Raw genomic sequence first — 23,091 nt, forward strand, 5'->3', positions numbered from 1 at the left:
CTGTACCTTTTCTTGTTAGCAAGAGGAAACTCTCAAAGATTTGTTTTGTTTTTTAAAGAAGGGAGTGACATGGTCTGTTTTAAAATAATAACAGCCTGTGAGTCTTTAATTCTTATACAACCTATTTAACTCCTTACAGCCCTGCGATGCTCTATAATTACGTACTCCCATCCAACAAATGAAAAGCAGAAGGAAGCTCAGTAACCAGCTTAAAGTCGCAGCTCATAAGGATCAAACCTGAGCAATTTGGCTCAAAAGGCTCACTCATCATGACTCTACTAGTCAGAGCAGAGAATGGGCTGTGGGAGAAGTAGAGGGAAAGATAAAAATTAACATGCTGCTTTGAGTCTAAGCCAGTGTTTCCCAAACTTACCATTCACTTCCTACCTTTACACAACTTTTGCCATCTGAGAACCACTTTTAATGTTTTTTTAAACCAACTCATCTCTTTAAATTTTACAGGGAAACCTGATGATAACAACAGAATACCCCAACAGGTATAAAAGTTAGGATGGTTCATGGCCCCAGAAACAAAAAGCTGTACCCAGAGTTGGATGGTAGAGAAGACGGGACATGTCAAAGCAGGGCCCAAAGGGTGGACAAGCACCAAGAAGGCAGTTACTGCGAAGGCCTTAAACAAGACGGCAGCTTCAGCAAAGGGAGGAAAATCTGAACCAGGGCAGTGAGTCTGAGGTACTTACATGGATAGCGGCATGAGCGGTTTGTGGCAGACTGAGGCTGAGACTAAAGAAAGGAGCCCTGGGGCCTGAAAGGAGGAGGAGTCCAAGAAGCAAGCAGAGGGGTGAAGTATGACTGATGGGGAGACCCAGGCTGGGAGCCAAGAACAGTGTTGGGATATTTTAGCCGGTGAAAGAGGACTGCAGGGTGGGGAAAGGCGGGGCTGTTTAGGGGGTAAGGTAAAAATTCCAGAGGTGAGAGCAGAGGGTAGGTGGAGCCGAGGAAAGACTGCAGCAGCCTGACTTGGGGCACAAGATATTGGGGCAGAATTGGGTTGGGCACCCAGCCCCACCATATTATATTAGCTTCGGCTGTTCACGGAACAGAGCATCATGATTTTCAGTGTTTGAGAGAAAATCGATGGAAAAAGTTTGCAGTACTTGACATGTACTTGCATATTATATTTTGCAGGTAGTCCCTGAGCCTGGATCCTGACCACAGCTTCCCACACATGAGACAAACCTGTCACCCATCTACCACCAGAAATCAGCTCTAAATCTCCAGTGGTAGGCACCATCTTCTGGGAAACACTTGTGTGGGCAAAGCATGACAAAAGCCTGCGGAACGCGATACTTGGAGGAAATTGCCAAGTTTCTAGAAGAACACTTGGGTTATCGTCATTATTCTGTTTCATCTTTTTACCCTCCATGGTGCCTAGGCATGAAACTTCGTATATAACAGGCACTCAAATATTTAGTTACAATATTGTGAGTGGTTGAAAAGACATAAGTAGAGATGAGTCTTCTGAGGCACATTGGAATAGTTAGGATCCCATTCATGAACTACAAGGGCAACGGGAGGGTATCAGACTAGGTCTGGTAGAATGTTTCCCCTCACAAGAAGGGATGATTTTTCAGATAGCTGATAGGCCATCCTAGCTCACTGATAACTAGAAAGGCCTTGACGCTTTAGATAATGCAGGAGAGTGAGAAGAAAGAACATTAAAGATACTGTAGACAAGGCTTAATGTTTCAAGAGCCACTCCAGATCATAGGCCCTTTCCCACTGCCTACAAAATCACTTATGTCTGAGCAAAATATGTTCCCCTATATAAAGGAACTTTAGAAATTGTGGCCAACAGATCCTAAGGAGACCCCAGTGATTCTCACTTTCTGGCACTCACACCCTTATATCCTACCTCTTACATGTGGGTAGGACCTGTGACTTGCTTTTAACCAAAAGAATATGGCAAAGGTGATAGAAGTCATTCCTGTGATCATGTTATGATTATGTTTTATGAGACTCCATCTTGCTAGCAGAGTCTCTCCTCTTTCTCCTGTTAGCCTTAGAGAAGCAAGCAGCCAGGCTGTGAGCTGTCTATGGAGAGGGCCAAGTAACAGGCAATGGCGGGCAGCCTCTAGTCACTGAGGGCGGCCAATGGCCATAGCCGGCAAGAATCTAAAGCCTTCAAACCTAAAGCTACAAGGAAAGAAATTATGCCGACAACCTGAAAAGAGTTTGGAAGCAGAATCTACCCCCAGTCCAGCCTCCAGATGAGACCACAGCCCCAGCCAACATCTGGATTATAGATTTGTGAGACCAAGGGCAGAGGACCCACCTACGCTGTGCTCAGACTCTCGATCCACAGAAACTGTGGGACAAATAATACATGTGTGTTGTTTCAAGCTGCTAAATTTACAGTAATTTATTATACAACATAGAAAACAAATACAGAAATCTTAATATAAAAAAGTAAAAAAAAAGTGAAAGGAATATTGAAGTATTGGCCATTTGGGATATTTATTAATGAAGATCAAGCATCCAAAGATCAGTCCTCAATGCTCATTTCCATGATTTTAAGAGTTGGTCTTTCCATGTCCTGATTACCATCTTTGACACTGCATAACTGAACAGATGGGGAGAGTGCTGTGCTAAAACAACACAATTCATTTGAAGTCTCAACTTTTTCATTGTCACTGTCTCCTTCAATGACATTCACAGAAGTTTCTTGGTCTAGTAAACTGTCTGACATACTTACATTTTTTTCATCCCTAACTGAAGTTCCAAGATTTGTTTCATCATTTACCTGTTGAATTATAACCCCTTCTGAATACTCTGATTTATAGACAGGCAGGAAAAAGTCATTTGGTGAAGAGACTATCTTGTTCTCATCCTTTGGAACAGACAATAACATAGTCAAAGCTTTTTGGTATTCTTGATGTTCCTGTTGAATGGCTAAATCTTGTTCATTTTTATATTCATTTTGTTCTGAATTCTCAGCCTTTTCAAAATCAAGTAAATGCAACATACCAACATCATCTAGCATTACTGAGTTTTCCTTGGACATGCAGCCTAAGTCCACCTTTAGGATATGTAGCAGGTGGCGCATTTTTTCCTGGAATTAAAAAAAAAAACAATAATAATATTAATTAAGCTAGTCAAATTGAATTACTTTTGTCTGCAGTGCTGCTAACCTCAGCAGGATTCATACTTCTTCTTCCACATTCTGCCCGCACCCCTCACCCCCAGAGTACACAAAAAAGCACAAGGGAAAAAAAGTGCTTGCTTTTAATGCATTGTTTGAGAGTATGGTAAAACTTTAAAATTCTTTCTATATTAGAAATTTTCTAATGAAGTTCTAAAGACAACAAACCTCCTCCAAATGATGTTTATTTTGTTTTATATGTCTCTCAAACAGTCGTTCTAGAAACCTACAAATGATAAATAAAAATGTTAATGTCTCAAAATCAGAAAATCTACTAAATATAAAATAGCCATGCAATAAATAAACTACTAAAGGTTGGAAAATATGTTTTAGATTACCCTTTTTCTTTCCAAAGATAAACACTAATCCTTCCCTGTTCTGTCAAGTTCTCCAATTTGGAAGCTAGTATGGCTTCCACTATGTTTTAGTTATGTAACAGATGCCAATGTTTCTTCTATAAAGACTGCATGCTACTTACATTTCTGTTAATAAAATATCTTCAGTGAGGTTCCCCCCCCACACACACACACTAAAAGCTCTTTATCTTTTTTCTCTCACACACATACACAAACATCAAAAGCCTTCCCCCCTCTTTCTCTCTTTCACGTACACAGCCCCACCAAAAGCAAACCCCTAAAGAAAATTCTCTTACAAAGAGTTACCTTACAATGCTTCCAAATTGTACTTGAAAAAAATTCCACTCATAGTAAGTTCACATAAAAACCTAAAGTTCTCACTTATTAAGCACCACTAAGTGTTAGACATTTGTGCTGGACACATAATGATCATTACACCTCTCTAATCGTGACCAGTACTGGGAGACAAAGGTATTATAAAACCCATTTTAAAAGATGAGAAAACGACATCTCTAAGATGATGGTTTCCTCTCCCCTAAGGCCACAAGCAATTAGGAGAATTAAACCCAGATATGTCTGGCTCCAGACACATTCTTTCAACTACACCATGCTTGTCTAGCTATCACAGGAGTGTGATTATCAACCGGTTTCATTTTACCATTTGTTACTCTCAGTTAGGTTATAAGCCAATCTTAGATTTAGTTTTTCTGAATTATTTGAAATGTTTAAAAAGTCCAAGAAATCTGTATTCTGTGTTTTACAACCATCATTAATGTTTGGACCATTCACTTCTGGGCACTGTTCTATGCATATATATTTCTTTACCAAAATTGGGATTAAACAATACATACTGTTTTGATACCTATATTGTTTTTTCTAATCAACTATATATTTTGAACATCTTTATGCATCAATAAATTCACTTCTACAACACCATTTAAAATCTCTGAAAAGAACTTACTATTATATTCTACAATTTATTCAGCTGAACCTTTACTATCCAACATGTAGTCTGATTCCATTTGTCGGTGCTACTATAAAAATTGCCATAATAAACAGCCTTATAATCTAAAAGAAAAATGTGAGGTTTTTAAGCATAAATACACATTTTTCATACCAACCTTTTTTGTTTTTGTTTATATCCCCATGACTTGTTTATTTTATAAATGGAAGTTTGTACCTTTGGACTCCCTTCAACCATTTTGCCCCTCCTGCCCCACCTCTGGCAATTTGTTCTCTGTATTTAAGGGATATAACAGTATTTAATGAATAAACTCTCTATTCTTTTCTCTAACTCCCCAAACTGTGAACTCGCCTTAGAGTATGAATTAAACATCATTTATAATTTACTATCAATTATAAGAACAATTACATCAATTATAAGAACATGATCCCCTAAGAAAGCAATATAATTTTCATTTCCTAATATGTGGAAATAACTTTAAAAAATTAACACCAAATGAAGAGTATTTAATGTATCATTCAACCACCATAACACAATTAAAGAAATCTAACCTGTTTGAAAATAAACCAAGTTTCAAAATTTCATCTGTTACATCTTCAATGAAACTCAGATACAACAGTTCTTCTTCACTGTGAAGGCAAAGTGATATACAGCATAAAAAATCACTGCTTACTTACTCTGAAAATGATAGGAAACATGAGTACCTAATTAGAAATATCTGTACTATTACAAATCTACTTCCATCTCACATTATTAAGAGGAATATTATAAAACAAACGTTACATCTACCTTCTCAAATTATGCAAGGATATTTATTGATATTAAAGATGAGACAATATTCCCTAATAGAGTAAAATTTCATAGATGTCTGAAACATTCATCAGGAAGTAAAAAATAAGCAAGGATTAAACAAAACAAAACAGAACAGAAAGCAACCAGGGGCAGTGCCAAAGGGCAACTAGGTGTGACCCACTGGGGGCACGTGTTCTTGACAAGCATTTTAAATTTCCTCTGGCTCCTGACCAGGTCCAGCAGCAGATGTGTGAGTCCCTCTGCATGGCAGAAGGGAAGGAAGAAAATCATCCAGAGAAGCAGGAACTTCAACGATGAAATCCTCTCCTGCTCCTAGGAGAGCATATTGTTTTAAGGTTGGGAAATTTATTGAGCAGAAAAAATTATTTTTTTTCCTCAAAAGGTTTGGAGATGAGGAAAAATATTCTAAAAGAAAAATCTGTGTATATAAATACAGTGATAATTTTTAATTACTTGGACACATTTCTCTGTTATATTATCTTCTGAGTTAACTATATTTTACTAGTTATTACAAGAAAATTAGGGTACTATTATAAGTTTGATTTTAATTAGCTAAAAATCAGTGATGATAGAAAATGTAAATAGCAAGTAACTACTCAATTACTGAATAAGTAAATACAAGGGAAAGAGTTAATTAGCAAATCAAATAGAAGATTAAAATACTGCATAAAAATTATGCTTTCAAACCAATTCACAGGCAGCAAGTTTGAGAATAAATGAAACTCTATAAAAGTAGATTGTTTTCCCTGAAAAAATGCAGCTTAACTAAAACAACATTCAAACCCAGAAGTGGGTTTTTTATCTGCAAAAAACTAGTGAGGTTAGAAACCTCCAAGAATGGTATCCTGAGCTACCAAGCCTGCATTTCTCTAAAACTCATCTTTATTATTCTTTATTATTTTTATTTATAAAAATAAAAATTATGGGTACTAATTATAAAAAAATAGCAAGCATTATTAACTTAGGGACAAATTTCTACTGGACATAAAGATGAAGTGATTAATAATTATTTCAGAAAATTCTGGTTATTCTCTCAGATGTGGTGTGCATTATATGACTGAACCCCAAAGCTGGTTGTAAAGAAAGATTAGTGTTCAATCCTGACTAATTTAATAATAATTTGTGTGAGTCTTAATTCTTCATTTCCACTAAGCAAAATGAAGAAGTCAAAAATATCTTACTCAGAATAGATCTTTCTCCCTGAAGAAGGCTGCACGGAACATTGACATACTGCCCTGGAAAGAGAAAATTAGAGTATTTGAACAAAACAATGATTTGGCATACAGTAATATCTTAGTAATAATATGTTTCAGAATTTTAAAGCACTTTCCACATTCATTATCTAATCTAATCTTCAGAAAAACCCTGTCAGGTATATTGGGTAGGTGTTATTTTTTCCACTTATTGAACAATTCACCAAGGGGCAGAAAGGCTAAGTAACTTGCCAAGGTCATGTGTTAGTAAGTAGCAAAGACAGATTTTTAAACTAGTCTTGTAATTACAAATTCGTGATCCTTTTAAAAATTGTACTATGAAACTTACCTTGTATAAACAATTATCAGTTTGACTAAGATTAAAACATAAATGATGTTGGAAACATATTTGGAAACATATCTCCCTATAGAAAAAAATTTTAAGCTGTTAACTATGATAAATTTTGTCATTATTCAGTTATGTCATCATTAGTTAATTCCAAGCTTCCTATTCAGGTATATTCAATTATAATATTTTACTTTACTTCTTTTAGATAGAAGCTACTAGGAAAGATAACTATCCCTTTCTTTAGGTCATTCTTTATATTCACTGCAGACTGGCTCAACTGGCTCAAGAGAGTATCTTAAGTTATGAATACTAAAGCATCATGAATTTCCCGACAGAGAAGTTAGCAATAACCCCCCTTGCCACTCCCTCCCCCCACAAAGCCTTGCCAGGTGAGATCTCCCTAAAGAAAGGCCTGAGGGAAGACCTGGGCCCTGAAGCACTGTGTGTGCTTGCTTCCAGTCTGCTACAGGATGTCTCATTCTTGCTCTTTAGTCTTTTTTTCCTTCCACCTCCTTCATCTCATATCCAAACTCTGACACTGGAAACACATTTGACAGCTGAAGCTATCAAAGGCAATTTTTAGGTTCTATACTACCTGCTAACCTATCATTTTTATTTAGGCACAGTGTTCCATAATACCTAAACATGAGGAGTCGTTTTAAAAAAGAGTGCCTCCTCTACAAAGCACGGACAGATAAAGCATTAGCACATGAGGAATATTCAAAACCACAAATGCTGAACCCTCAAATGGTAGGGTTCTTCAGTGCTATCTGTGCCATGTAAACTGGTTAGCGTCACTGCCAGAGGATCTGTCTTGGGGAAAATCCTTTCTCATATGAAGAGGGATAGTAAATAATACAAGCCTGTGTCCCTTTTCCCTTTATTAATGAATTAGCAAAATGAATTCATTTACACTTTTAGTGACTACCTACTTTGTAATACTTCCTTAGTAAAACTAACAGGGCCACTGAATTGTGTAATACCAAAACAGATGGGAGAGCATTCAGTTAAAACAGTACTCATGTTTCCAAGTCTGAACTGTCCATCCCCCGCCACCGCCCCCCTACAGCACGTGCGGCACGTGGGATCTTAGTTCCCCTGACCAGGGTCAAACCTTCTCCCCCTGGAGTGGAAGCATGGAGTCTTAACCACTGGACCGCCAGGGAAGTCCCCTCATGTTGCAAAGTCTGTACGTCTGTTACACAGGAAAGCAGTTAGATATAAACAGGTGAAATACCTTGATGAGGAACACTGAAGAGCACCGTCTTTAACCTCATCCCATGGTAATTCATGCCCTTGTAAAGGTAAAGGGGTTATTTTTCCTTTGGTACCATACGACATACAGCTAGATGCCTAGGGATGCAATGAGAAGAATATATCTTTATTTTGTTTCAAAAATACATTATGAAAGCAGAACTAAAGCAGAACAGCAAATTTCCAAAATAGTTGATGAAAGAGCGTAGAGATACCCAGTAGATAAAAGCGACTGATATATTAGGACAAAGGATGTTTCAGAACTCACTTTTCATACAATCAAGACCTTTTTCTTAAATTTATTTAAAGGTAACACAATTTCTTATATTTTAATGACGAATATCTTAAATGACATTAAAGAATACCACAAATAAACATATAAAGAGAAACGAAGCAAATAAGTAAACTTGAGAGAAAATAGCCTATTATTCAGAAACTCAAATAGCCCATCTGTTTCAAATGCCAACCTATCAAATATGTATTGTAGAAGCAGTGGTAGCTCCGGCAGTATGAACAACAATATAAAGAAAAAAACAAAAATAATGGCAGCCTACTTTTATAGAACGCTTACGAGGGGCCAGATACTGTGTCAAGCATTTACTTGCATTATCAGAGTTAATCTTTAGAATGCTAATTTATGTGTAGTGCTTTACAGTTTTAAAAGTGCTGTTAGGATGGTCTATCTACTGTAGCTAGTACTCTTACTAGCTTCCTCAAGTAGATTATGGAGTAAGTGGACACGCCGTTTTCTTACAGGGTTATAGATAAACATTTGGAGCACCATGTCATAAAAATGGACTTCTGCTTTAGTTTAGTTATCTGTGGAGCTAAAAACCCTATTCCTAAATCTCAAGCTAGTCATAGCCATCATTTACTGAGCCCGGGTCAGACTAGGTACTTTACCTATAACATTTAATCCTTCCAATGATCCTGCACATTAAGTACAGTTTTTCTAGAGGTGGAAACTCAGCTGTCAGAGGAACTGATTTGTCCTTGGGCCTTAAATGGCAGAACCCTATGTCAAACAGCTATTAATGGCTGGGATGGAAAACTACGATCCTCTACCCATTTTCAGAAGGGAAGAGGGAAGCTGAGTATGCTTACATTATCCCTGAATCTGTTTGACATTTTAACAGACGAACCTTTTTCTCAAACAATAAATTTAGATAAATTTAAATTAGTGTATGATTAATACCCCTAAAATAAAAATAATCAGTTTATATCTTAAAGTCAGACTTAAAGCTGTAATATTTTAAAATAAGTGATTGCTAAACATTCAAAATACAAACACTAAAAAAGATCTTTACTGTCTAGAAAAAAGTAAAGGCAAGCACAGGAGAATGATATCCATCTGTTTTTATAAAATGTATAATTTCCAATAATATAATCAGTGGCAATTCTTTAAAAAAAAATACAGGCATAGAAACTAAAATAACTTCTGCACAACTTTTCTGGCTCCTTTAGCGATCCAAGTCTGCATCTTTGAAAAGAACATATAAGGTATTTTACTCATCCACCCCTCTATCCAGCCAGCCAACCAACCACCTAGAAAAGATGCCAACAAAAAATGACTTCCCGGATTGGGCAGGATCCACCTGGCCACTCACAGAGAGCTATAACCATCTGTAAACAAGCAATACTTCTGTATACTGGTTGTATCACATGCAGGAAGTGTCACCAAGAGATTATTCTTCACAGTCCAAATAGCTACACATGTTCTGTTAAAGCAGCTATAATTCTAATGTGGGACACAAAGAAATCTCATTTTTATTACCTGCTTTATGTTCATTTCTGAATCTGTGGAGTTCTTAATCTCAACTGTCTCAAAATCAGATTGAAAGCTGTAATATTTTAAAAGAAATTATTGTTAAATCTTCAAAATATAAACACTGTGATAATAAGCTTTACTGGCTAGAAAAAAATAAACTTCAAACATGAGCGATAAAATGCATCTATTCTTGTAGAATGTGTAATTTCTAATTATATAATCGGGAAATAGATATGGTTTGGATTACATATGCCTCTTTTTCCTTTTTTTGAATAGCAGCTAGATTTCAGTTGGACAGAATGGGACTAGGGAAATGGAAACCATTATCTTCAAAAGCTGTCAAAAATATAATCAGAAAAGTATTCGTTGTATTTGCTTCCCTCATTTCTTCTTCACTTAAAAATTCTACCATTAGATTTAATTCCTTAATTCTTTAAATGTATACAGACTGATCTTACTATACCTCTTATCTTTACCCAGAGAAAAGAATACTAGTCATAAATAGTTTTTTACTTTTAAAAATAATTAAAACCTAGCACTAGATAAGTACTCATTTATATAACACTAGGAAAAACAATCACAAATCCGCTAACACTCAATACTTTACAAGATTTGTTTCTTTCTTCAATCATCTGGCAACCTTTAATGAATATTCATTATGTGCCAGGCACTACTGTATATGAAAATATTATTGAGGCAAATTATACTTAATTTCCAGAAATTATCCCAATTGTCTACATTATCCCTGAGGAGTTGTTGCTGAGTATTTGCAGGGAGGGAAGCATAGGGGTAGTTAGACAAACAGTTGCTTCTTCTCCCCCAATATAGCCCATTGTTTTGCCATTTCTAACATAAATCAATAAACATATTTACACAAATGCTGTCTGATGACATATTTTATGAATTCTCTGAAAGTATAATATTTAAAAACATACAAAAGTTCTAGTACCATGTTTGAAACAATAAATTAAAATATGTAACATTCATGTTTATAAGGAGCTTGACAAGTTTAATAGCTATTTACTTTTTCAACAATTACTCTGATAGTTCTAGTGATTCATGCAGAAGGAAAAGTCACATTAATCTCATTCTAATCAAAAGGGCACTTACCAGACCTTAAGTGCGGCACATAAGGTACATGATATAAAGTAAGGAATATTATTTAATTTCTACCACATCTTGAAGGATCTACTATTGGCTGTTGTGCCATACCTGCTTAATTCAGTCTGCGTTTCAGCTTCTATCTGCTGATCTGTAAAATCCTTTTTTCTTTTGGCAGGTGTATAATATCGATACTGTGACAGGAAAGATTTTGCTTCTGTTTTTAAAGTGCGTGGGGTGAATGGCAAATGTCTGTTGGAAAAGAGTTCAGAATGTTTATCCAAAAGGTCCCCACTGGGTGCTTTCGAAATAACTAACTGAAACCGCTGGGAATTTAGGGATGTGCTCCGGGGCCTTCTGCCGTAGGAGGTTCCAGAGGATGATTTCCTGGGCCCAGAGGCAGCGTAATCCATGCTGGACGGGAAGGAACTGGAGTTCTTCTCAGTACCATTTGTGAGGACTTTACCGGATTTAGGTGGACTTAAGTGTAGTCGCTCTGAAGAAGTTACTGGTGACCTTTTAAAGGATGGAAATCCGTTCACTTCTTCGATTAACGCAGCATCTTCATCTTGTGGTTCTCCTGGAGGCTAAGAACATTTGGTTTAACAGTGATCAGTTACATTTACAAATTCAGATAATTGGGGACCTCCAGATTACACATTAAAAAATGTAGAGCCTCAGGGCTCTACAAATATAATGCATATGTTCCTGAAAATTTATATATGAAGTTATATTCAAGTTTTTGAGTTATTAACATATAAAAATATAATTCTAAATATAAGCAATAGCAATCATTTTTCTTTCTGAAACTAAAAAAATGATTAATAACATATATCCATATTTGTGGTCTTGAACCTGTGTACTGAGGTAGATCTCAGTTTTATTTGAGCTTCCAAACCAATCGTGAGTACTAATCCCCTTCTCAACCACTGCTGGTGGCAGAATCCACCCCTTCCTGCCTTGTCATGACCATCTTCAGTGCCAGCAGTTCCTCTGTGACTTAAAGGCTTTGAAGGAACGAAAAGGAACTTCTCTTCACAATGTATGGATGTATGGAGCCCTGATTTAAGTAACTGATATTTTAAACATAATTAAGAAAGATTAATGCCATAGGGAAGTTCATATATGTTTCTTTTGCAACTTCTCATGAGTGGGGAAAGCTTTGAAAGGAAGGCATTTTGGCCTGCTCTATTTCTTTTTGGTTTAATCATTAAAAAAAAATTTTTTTTTAATTGAAGTATAGTTGATTTACAATGTTGTGTTAATTTCTGTTGTACAGCAAAGTGACTCAGTTATACACATATATACATTCTTTTTAATATTCTTCTCCATTATGGTTTATCCCAGGATATTGAATATAGTTCCCTGTGCTATACAGTAGGACCTTTTTGTTTATCCATTCTGTATGTAATAGTTTGCACCTACTAACCCCAAACTCCCAATCCATCCCTCCCCCACCCGCCCTCCTCCTTGGTAACCACAAATCTGTTCTCTATGTCTATGAGTCTGTTTCTGTTTCGTAGATAGGTTCATTTGTGCCATATTTTAGATTCCACATATAAGTGATATCATATGGTATTTGCCTTTCTCTTTCTGACTTACTTCACTTAGTATGATAATCTCTTGTTGCATCCCTATTGCTGCAAATGGCTTTATTTCATTTTTTTTTATGGCTGAGTGGTATTCCATTGTATATATGTTTGGTTTAACTCTGGAAGAACTGTTTCTACAGGGTATTCATAAGGTTTAAGAGTATAGGTAATATTTTATTCTTTTACAGACTAGATGCCCATAGACTAGATGCCTTGTCCATGATTCCAGACTTTATGGACACCTGTGTGTACCCTTTACAGAACTCTGAGGCACTTTATTAAATGGTAGAGAAGAAGTTACATGGAAGTTAATCTGGGGTGAAAAAGGCTGGGATTTAGCCGGTTATATCTGTCTTACAAGCTCACAGGGAGGAAAACAAGAGGAAGATAAACAAGCTGAATAAGAAAGGAGCTGAGTTCTTTCTGTGCACAAGGTACTGTTACTGCCTTTGAGTAGAAATAAAAGAGGAATAGTAAGAACTGTTACTATTATCACTGCTACTATTACATATGGAGTGCACACTATGTGCAAGGTACTGTTCTAATTAATTTACATGTACGACTCATTTAATCATCACATCAACTTCTGGGTGGTGGTACAATTATTACCTCTACTATGCAGATGAAGAATCTGAGGGGCGGGGTCTCATAGATTTGAACCCAGGTGAACCTATGCTCTTCCCATTATGTCATACTATCTATTTTACAGACTCATCTGAAAATTATACATTTTTAGATTTTTTTTACACCACCAGGAATCTTAAGCTGATTTTAACTCCTTTCATGGTAATGAACAAGTCAGCTAACTTACATATTGATTTACCTCAGCAAGGAAATTGTAGATAACTAGATATTGTGACTACAGCCTAAAATAGGTCAAGTCACCTATTTCCTTTCCAAGTGCTTTCTAACTTTATCCCAAATATAAGGCAGAATTACTCAAAGCAACTAAGTATTTTGGCATTAAACTGTGAGTCACTAGGGTAGTGTTTAGTTAATGACTTTAACACGTTAGTTGTAAAAAGTGTTCCCAAACTAGGTTCACACTGCAGCTTATATACCAGAGGAGTCTGGCTCCCCAGAAAGCAATTTCTAAGTATGATCTGAAAAATCTTTTAGGGCTATTGAATAATAATCACAGGAATTATTTACACTTGGGGAACAGAACAAATTGGGATCATAGCAGGCAGAAATGCTTAAGGCATTAGAGATTGCCTGTGAGAAAATTCTTACCAGTAATGGTTATTTAATAAACAAAATGAAATACCAAAGAAAGTCTTTAAAGGCAGGAATATATTCTCATCTGTCTGAAATGCGCTGGGAAAATTGCTCTTGAATCAATTGAAGGCATGAAACTTTTCTGTATCTTTATATCTTATAATCCCTACCCTGTATCCTACTTCTTCTTTCCTTGGAAACCAGTAGAACACAGTACAAAACCAACTGTACCTATCTGCTTTTTTGAGATTATGTAATTTTTAACTATGAATATCAGAAAGCTTGGATATGATTTTCACAGAAAATGTGTAACACACTGGTAAATTCACCAAAATTAAAATAGCAGATCACTGTAAAGTTCTAAAATCAGAAAAGTGTTCATCAATTATTGTCAATGGAACAAAAATTCTGGTGGTAATCTGACCACTTTCACTTTCAGTTTAATGCAATTTGTTGTAAACTGTTTCTGTGATTTAAGAATTTATGTAAAGTGATAATCACTGACAGTTTACACATACATGTTTTTATGTCAAGAATACCTATCCAATTTTACAATCAGAGAACAACTGAGTATTAAATCAATCTTTTTCAGGGATAATGTCAGAAGAAATGGTATACAAAGACTTTCCAATTGTCAGGTTTTAAAAGAGTTGAGGAATCAATTCAAGTGCAGAACAGGATGGATACAATTTATTTAAAAATTTGATTAACACTTGTTTTGCAAAAAGCTTCAAATTGTATTTTACAAAAGAAACTGATAGCTTCTGATTTTCATTGTTTTATAGTGCTTTTAAAATAGATTTATTTAAGAACATGAATCACATTCATATATCCAATTAATCTTAATATCACATGGTATGTGCTGCACCAGTGATGTGAGTGAGTGGTGAATAACTGTGTGTGGGGTACAAGGTGCAGACTTAAAAGTGTCTGAGGTGATAGCACGTAAGTCAAAATGTAAGAGAAAATAAGTAGCCCATATTACAGTGTGGGCAATTAAAGAAAAAGTCTTTGATTACACGATCTCATGTATATAAACAGCTAATATGTCCAGAGGCTAAAGTTACCACTTTCTTTTGAATTGTAGCAAACTTTTCAGTAAATGCAGATTATAACTACAGGTATATGTTAACCATAAAACCCACCCAATTATCAAAATATTATGCCCCAAATAATAATTTTAATTTGAATGTATCTAAATGTTTATCATCAAGTATTATAAAAAATGTAAGCAAATTGCAAATTACTATTAAGTCTAAATGGAGTAAAAAATATACTTATATAAAAGCATAAATGAACTATATTTTTAGAGGCAAAAAGTTACAGGGTTACAGTGACTAAAGGAAAAATGAATGGAAAACATCGTCCATTTACAGACTTAATTATATATTTTATTTTCAACAAATCCCATCCTTACCTCAAAACAGAATTATTAATTTATATTCAAAATGCTAGATAATAGAAACATATTTTAAAAAATATGTTTAAAAAGTACTGTCACTAAAAATGAAAATACATACATGAGTCAAATACTGATGAACAGATTCCCAGATGGTACAGTGTAGAGCAGGTTTATTCTAAAGGAAGCAGCTCTATTCCTAGTCCTCTTATCTATATAACAGCCTTGGGGACTCTTAAACATATTTACAGCTTTCCTGATGACTCCCAAATCTATTTTCAGCCCAGACCTCTCTCCTGACACAGATACTTACATCCAGCTCTCTACTGAATATATTAGATGTTCCAAAGGCATCTCAAATTAAGCAGGTCCTAACAAGTAAACTCATACTTTACGTTATCTCCCTCCCGAAGAAAAAACTGCACTTCGTCCTGCTGTCATTACTTCAGTGAATGATCACCATTCTCCCAGTTGCCCAAACCAGAAACCTGGAAACCTCTTTAATTCCTGCCTCTTGCCCTTCATATCATCTGATCAGTCACCAAGTCCTGGGGATTCTACTTTTTAAATGTCTCCTATATTCCTTGTGCTCCTTCTGCTGTCTTATAGATCATATCTTAATCATTTCTTCCCCATACTGCAACTGTCACACAATTAGTCTGTCCTTCCCTGCTGCCAGTGTAGTCTTTGTAAAGTGTCAATATGATGACATAACTTCCCAACTAAAAACTGGTCTATGGCTCCGTCACACTTCTCAGAGAAAAAGGACCCAGGTTCACTCTTAATTCACAAATGCCCTTAGTCTTTACCCCTGCCTACTGATATGTCACATCTTCATGTACAATGGAAAGAGCTGGAGTCAAAAATGAAACGGCTTTTACCAACAGGCAATAGTTTTTCCATATCACAGTTGCTAGGGGACAGAAAACAAAGCTCAGGGCCTTATCTAGACAGTCTAGGAGACCATGCTCATGAATCTGGGATCCTCTCAACGGCTATCCTCCAATTAGATGACTTACAAAGAAACTTGCCCATCTTGAACACTGGCACTGAGAGAACAGTGGCCTTTGAGAATGCGAAATCATATGCTGCTTCCACACAAGCTTGCAGCCTAAATTTGCATTACCCAGATGGTCCACAAAAACCTTAAGCCAAGACAAATGACTCAAGTTTTTTCCAACACATAAATTGTAGGGGGATAAAAAGGTGGGGGAAAGAGAAATTATAGATTAAAAGAAATGTATCAATTAGTTGAAATTATTTAGATTCCAATTCTAACAAACTTAAAAAAAAAAAAGAGAGAGATAATGGGGAAATGTGAACAGCGGATATTTGATATTAAGGAATTATTAATTTTTAAGGCATAATAATGGTATGGTGGTCTATCTTTTAGATATATACAGAAATATTTATAGATAAAATTATATATCTGGTATTTGCATCAAAATAATCTGGGATGGGGGTAGTGAGTGAGGATATACATGAAATAAGTCTGGCCCTGAATTGATCATCGTTGCACGTGGGGGACAAGAACACGTGGGTTCATTATACCACTCTATTTTTATAGATGCTAAAATTTTCAAAATTAAAAAGTTTAAAAAGAGACCATCACACACACAAAAAGACTTCCAGTTTCAGCTGACGGATGGAGAGAAATGGAAAGAGCATAGCTCTCACCATGATAGTAAGAAAAAAGCCGGACAAACGGCAAATTAATGATTTTTCTTGAACTATTGAGAGAACTAAGGTCACAACTAACCTAAAATCCACAGTGATATAGGTACCTGCAGGGAGAAACAGGACCTAAGCATTTGCTTATTTGGGACAGATGCTGCTGAATGACATATAAACTGGTAAGAAGATTACGCTAGAAGTTTTTAGCTAATTGCTAAGGACTGAGTGTGGACTAGTGTAAGAGTGTGAAGCCTCTGAGACTTGGGGAGCTTGTACCCTCTTGCAGGCTCTTCCTCTGGGAAAGAGCTTTTCCACCAAAAGCTCTCAGGGAAGAGCAAGAAGAATCCTGAGAAAATCTCCCCCTTCCCTTGTTTCTTTGGCATGGCTAGGGGAGGGGAACAGCACCCACTGCAGAAATTACTCCCAGACCAACTTTTCCTTTCTCTCAATCTACAGGGGGAAATTCCCTTCACTTTGCCACATAACAATTACAGAAGTGATATTCCATCACCTTTGCCACATCCCATGGGTTAGAAGCAAGTTACAGGTACTGCCTACACTCAAGATGAGGGGATTGTTTAAGGGTGGGGATCACTGTGGGGCTTAGAATCCTGCCTACTACTGTGGGTCAAATAGAAAGTACACAAGAAGAAAGAAGAAATAAAAACATATTAAATGCTCCACTTTAAAAGGCAGAGATTATCAGAGTGAATAATCTGACCCACCTAAAACCCATCTAAAATGTTAGGATTAAAAAATGGAAAAAGATATACCAAAGGAATACTAATGAAATGAAAGCTGGTTTAACTATATCACTATCAGAAAACACTTTAATATAAAAAGCATCAAGGCAAAGAAGTTCAAACCACAGTGACAATAGGTTAGATTCACCAAGAAAATATATCATCTCTAAGTCTGTATGTATATAATAATATAGACTCAAAACATATAGAACAAAAATTGCTAGTACTAATTCTTGGAGAAATAGCTAAATACATAATCATGTGAAAGATTTCTCTTAATAAAAGATAGACTAATTAGACAAAAAGATCAATAAGATTTGAACATCTAAAAGATATAAAACTTAATCTAATGCATACACTATATATTAAATACTGCATACAGCTATAGAATATATTTTCTTTTCAAACACATATGACATAGTGCATTAAAAAAAAATTGTCCAAACAAAAGAAAAAAAAAAAACTGTCCACCTACTGGGTCATAAAACAAATCTCAACAAATTTCAAGAAATGGGTATCATACAGATGTTCCCTGATCAAAATACAATTAGGCTAGAAATCTGTAACAAAGAGAAAACCAGGGAAAAACAGAGAGATTAAGAAACACTTCTAAAAGACGCTTGAGTTAAAGAATAAATTGTAATGGAAACTGTAAAATACTTTGAACTGAACCATAATAAAAATACCACGTGGGCTTCCCTGGTGGCGCAGTGGTTGAGAGTCTGCCAGCCAATGCAGGGGACACGGGTTCGGGCCCTGGTCTGGGAAGATCCCACATGCCGCGGAGCAACTAGGCCCGTGAGCCACAACTGCTGAGCCTGCGCGTCTGGAGCCTGTGCTCCGCAACAAGAGAGGCCGCGATAGTGAGAGGCCCGCGCACCGCAATGAAGAGTGGCCCCCGCTTGCCACAACTGGAGAAAGCCCTCGCACAGAAACGAAGACCCAACACAGACAAAAATAAAAATATAAAAAAATAAATTAAAAAAAAAAAATACCACGTTATCAAAACTTGTGGAATGCAGCTAAAGCAGCACTTGAAGGAAAATATATAGCCTTAAAAATGCTCATACTATGAAAGAAGTGAGGCTGAAAATAAACTAAACAAAAGTAGAAGAAAGTACTGTAACACAAACTCAAAGAAAGCCAAAAGAGGAAAATAAAGCATGAACATTACCCAACTAGAAAACAAAGTACAACAGAGAGGATCAATGGAGTAAAAGATGTGCCCTTAAAAAGATTAATAAAACTGACAAATCTCTGGTGAGAATAATAAAGAAAAGAAGAATGAAGGCACAAATAAACAACATTAGGATAAAAAGAGGAACTAATACATATTCAAGAGAGATTATGAAATGATTTAAGAGATATTATGAACAAGTCTATGCCAAGAATTTGAAAATTTAGATGAAATGGACAACTTTCTGCATATGTACAACTTATGAAAATAGTTCTATAATGACTTCAAAAATTGCAGTCAAAAATCTTCTCACAAATAAAACTCTAGGCCCAAATAATTTTAATGCTGAGTTCCATCAGCTTCAAGGAACAAATAATTCCAAACTTATATAAACTACTCTAGAGCATGGAAAAAGAGGAAAGAGCACCCAGTTTATTTTATGAGGCTAGCAAAACCTGACATAGCAGAAAAAAGGGAAAATGACAGGTCAATATCAACAATGGACATAGATGCTAAAACCCTAAACAAAATATTAGCAACTGTATCTGGTAATGTATTAAAAAAGGAATTACATCATGACAAACCTGTGTTTATACTAGGGATGCAAAGTTGATTTAACATTAGAAACTCGATTATAATTCACTACATTTGAATAGATTAGAAAGAAAAATTGTACCATCATTTCAAAAAATGCAGAAAAAGAATTTGATAAAATTAACACACATTCATGAGAAAGGAAAAAAATCCTCTTAGCAAACTAGGAATCGAAAAGAATTCCCTTTATCAGATGATAAAGGGTATCACAAAAAACGTAAAGCAGGGGTGAGCAAACTATAGCCTACAGGTCAAATCTTGCCCACCACCTTATTTGTTAATAAAGTTTTACTGGAACAAAGCTACATCCATTCATTTATGTACTGTCTATGGCTGCTTTCCAATGGCACAATAGTTGTGACAGAGACTGTGTGGCCTGGAAAGCCTAAAATATTTACTATTTGGCTATTTACAGGAAAGTTTACCAATTCTGACCTATAGTAAACATTATCAAAAAGTCAGGTTGCACCACCAATGAAGTATCTTAGAAACATTTACTTTTAAAAGGTAAAAATACTATCTTACCTTTTGTAGAGTGTTAAGTAATGACTTGGAATTACTTTTAGAATTGGACTGCATTGCAGTTTTGGTTAATTTCAATTCCCTTTCACACCATGCTAATTCCTTTTTGAGTTTCTCTCTTCGTTGTTGGTCTGCATCTGAGGGGAAAAAAATCTTTTGAAATACAGAATAAAATAGAAAAATTAATTTTTTGGTGTTAGACGACTAGTAAAGGGCACTTTTTTTCTTTTGAAAGAGAGAGAAAGTCTTTTTTAAAAATTATTTATTTATATATTTATGGCTGTGTTGGGTCTTCCTTTCTGTGCGAGGGCTTTCTCTAGTTGTGGCAAGTGGGGACCTCTCTTCATCGCGGTGTGTGGGCCTCTCACTATCGCGGCCTCTCTTGTTGCGGAGCACAGGCTCCAGATGCGCAGGCTCAGTAGTTGTGGCTCACGGGCCTAGTTGCTCCGCAGCATGTGGGATCTTCCCAGACCAGGGCTTGAACCCATGTCCCCTGCATCGGCAGGCAGATTCTCAACCACTGCGCCACCAGGGAAGCCCCAAGGGCACTTTTTTCTTGCTAAAAATGTTTATACTACTGATATGTAAATAAAAATCCATATACTTTTCTGTATAAAGATAACAAATATTTAATTTATAGAAACTTCAAATGGATTGACTATTTAAAGAGCACAAACAAGATATGACAAATTGATTAAGCCTAAGGGCTCAAGGGAGCAATTCCTAGCAGATATAGACATATAAAGGTTAGAAATGCTTGACTGTGTTGTCTGCAACTGTAATCACCAAATGCAGAGTTTGAATTAATCCATATACTCCCCCGCAAATGAAATATTATTGTCAATACCATCATATGCTATAAAAATTTAAGCTTTATATGAGTCAAAAAAATGACACTAAATTTTAAAACATTATTTTTAATTAGGATAAGTGATTTCCATTTTTCTTAACTGCTAGTCATTTGAAAATACAAACGAAAAAGGGGGTTTCACATTTTAGTGTGCGTTAAGTCAGGTATTGAGTCATTATCAAAGACTGAAAATGGCAAAATGAAAGCTAGTCAAGTTTCAGAGTTAAAAAGAAGGTTAACCATAAGTAAAATGACTTGTATTTTCATGTAAAATTTAAAATTTAACATATACTTTTTAATTGGAATCTATATCAACTTAATGGACAACATAATTTCAAGTTTCAAACCACCCTGATTTAGGGGGGGAAAAAAGGGGCAAAAGGTTTGAAAAGACACTTACTAAAGATATATAAATGGCCAATAAGCTTATGAAAAAATGCTTTACATACTTAATCATGAGGAAAATGTAAATTAAAATCATAATGAGACACCACTTCACACCCACTAGAATGGCTATAATCAAAAAAGGAGTCAATAACATGTTACCAAGGATATGGAGTAACTGAAATCCTAATTATGTTGGAGGCGAGAATATAAAATGGTATGGCCACTTTAGAAAACAGTTTGGCAGTTTCTTAAAAAGTTAAATACAATTTTACCATATGACCTAGCAATTCCATTCTCAGGTATATACCCAAGAGAAATGAAAATTCATATTCACACGAAAGACTTGTACATGAATGTTCATAGTGCACTATTCATAATCGTCAAAAACAGAAACAGTGCAAGTGTCAGTCAATTGATAAACAGACAAAATGTGGCATTATCCATACAACAGAATACTATTTAACAATTAAAAAGGAACAAAGTACTAATTTAGGTTACCACATAGGTTAATCTCAAAAACATTATTCTAAGTAAAAGTCTAATGCAAAAAAACACATATATGACTCCATTTATATAAAATGTCCAGAAAAGGCAAATGTATAGAGAAAGAAAGCAGATTAGTGGCTTCCAAGGCTAGGAGTGGGATGAGGAAGCAGCTGCAAAGCTATCATTTTGGGGATCTTCTTAAGGTGAGGAAAATATTCGGAAACTGGTTTGTAGTGATGATTGCACAATTCTGTAAGCTTAGTAAAAATCCATGAATTTTATGGTAGGAAAGTTATTTGTCAATAAAACTGCTATAAAAAATAAAGCCTTTCTAATGCCTTAGAATATGGCATTATTTAGACAATTCAACAAAGTATATAGAGATATTCTAGTTTTGATAAAGACTGAAATTATCAAGTCAGTTGTCTGCTATGACAGAAGAGTATACCTTGTAAAAACAGAGATGAGTCAAAACCACAGATTTATTTCTTTTTTAAAATATGTCTTTAAAGCCTGTTTCTAAGTTAGTTCATACTGATTATAATGAGCATCAGCTTTGTAACACACAAAGTAATGATTATTAATTACACTTTGGTTCGGTGATTACAATCTTTGCAATTCTTCTAGCCATCACAATTTTCTTCATTTACATGGCCAAAAAGAAAAACTCCGGTCTCAACTGACTGAAAGCAGAAAATATCATGGGATAAATAAGCACTAGCTAAGTCTAAATTCTAAATACAAAAAATAGGAGTAATTCTTTAAATACTACTTATATGCCGTCAATTTCTGAATTTTTATCTCCATCCTGGAACTCTCTCCTGAACTCCAGACTTTGTATTCCAGCTGCCTCCTCAGCGTCTCCACTTGGATTTCTAATAGGTATTTATTTTGAACTTACAATGACCAAGACTTAACTCTTGATTCACTTCCTCCCCTAAATATCTTCCTATCATATTCCTCATTTCAGTAAATTATAACTGTCATTTTAGTTGACGGACTCTAAGTTTTGGGAGTCATCTTTGACTCACTCTTCTTTTTCTCTCATATTCTATCTACATCCAGTCCATCAGTAAATACTGTTGACACACATCTGAAATATTTCCAGAATCCAGCCATTTCACATTCCCTCTACTTACAGGCACTTTGGTCCAAGTCACCATTATTTCTCATCTGAATTACTGTCTCCTAACTAGTCATTCTGCTTCTACCACTGCCCCTTATAGACTATTCTTAACTCACCAGCCAGAAAGATGCTTTTAAAGTTAAACTGGCTCTGTTCCTTCTCCTCTACTCAAGACCCTCCAATGGCTTCCAATTTCATTTAGAGTGAAAGCCAAAGTGCTTGCAAATAGTCATAGCCCTAATGTGGTCTGCATCTCTTTGTCCCATCTCAATGACCTCATCGCTTGTCACTCTTCAGCTGGCTTATTTCACACCAGCTATACAGCTCTTCTTGCTGTTCCCCTGGATACACTGATCACAATG

The 23,091-nt window shown here is 35.7% G+C and overlaps 1 protein-coding gene across 3 annotated transcripts in view; it reads right to left on the reverse strand.

Moving 5' to 3' along the window:
- Nucleotides 1-2,368: 2,368 nt before the first annotated feature.
- SPATA7 (spermatogenesis associated 7) overlaps nt 2,369-23,091 on the reverse strand; it is a 35,028-nt gene continuing 14,305 nt past the window's right edge. For 2 of the 3 annotated variants that reach the window (XM_082451335.1, XM_082451333.1), the window contains 8 exons: nt 19,884-20,017; nt 11,073-11,548; nt 9,867-9,933; nt 8,076-8,191; nt 6,478-6,531; nt 5,035-5,112; nt 3,332-3,389; nt 2,369-3,073 (listed from right to left, as the gene is read on the reverse strand). In XM_082451335.1, coding sequence (XP_082307461.1) covers nt 2,507-3,073; nt 3,332-3,389; nt 5,035-5,112; nt 6,478-6,531; nt 8,076-8,191; nt 9,867-9,933; nt 11,073-11,548; nt 19,884-20,017 — 1,550 coding nt within the window. In that variant the 3' untranslated portion in view covers nt 2,369-2,506. The remainder of the gene's footprint in view (nt 3,074-3,331; nt 3,390-5,034; nt 5,113-6,477; nt 6,532-8,075; nt 8,192-9,866; nt 9,934-11,072; nt 11,549-19,883; nt 20,018-23,091) is intronic. The other variant, XM_082451334.1, reaches the window with a different exon arrangement.

This window comes from Balaenoptera physalus (genome assembly GCF_965194825.1).
Source record: "Balaenoptera physalus genome assembly, chromosome: 2".
In the NCBI taxonomy this organism is placed as follows: Eukaryota; Metazoa; Chordata; class Mammalia; order Artiodactyla; family Balaenopteridae; genus Balaenoptera; species Balaenoptera physalus.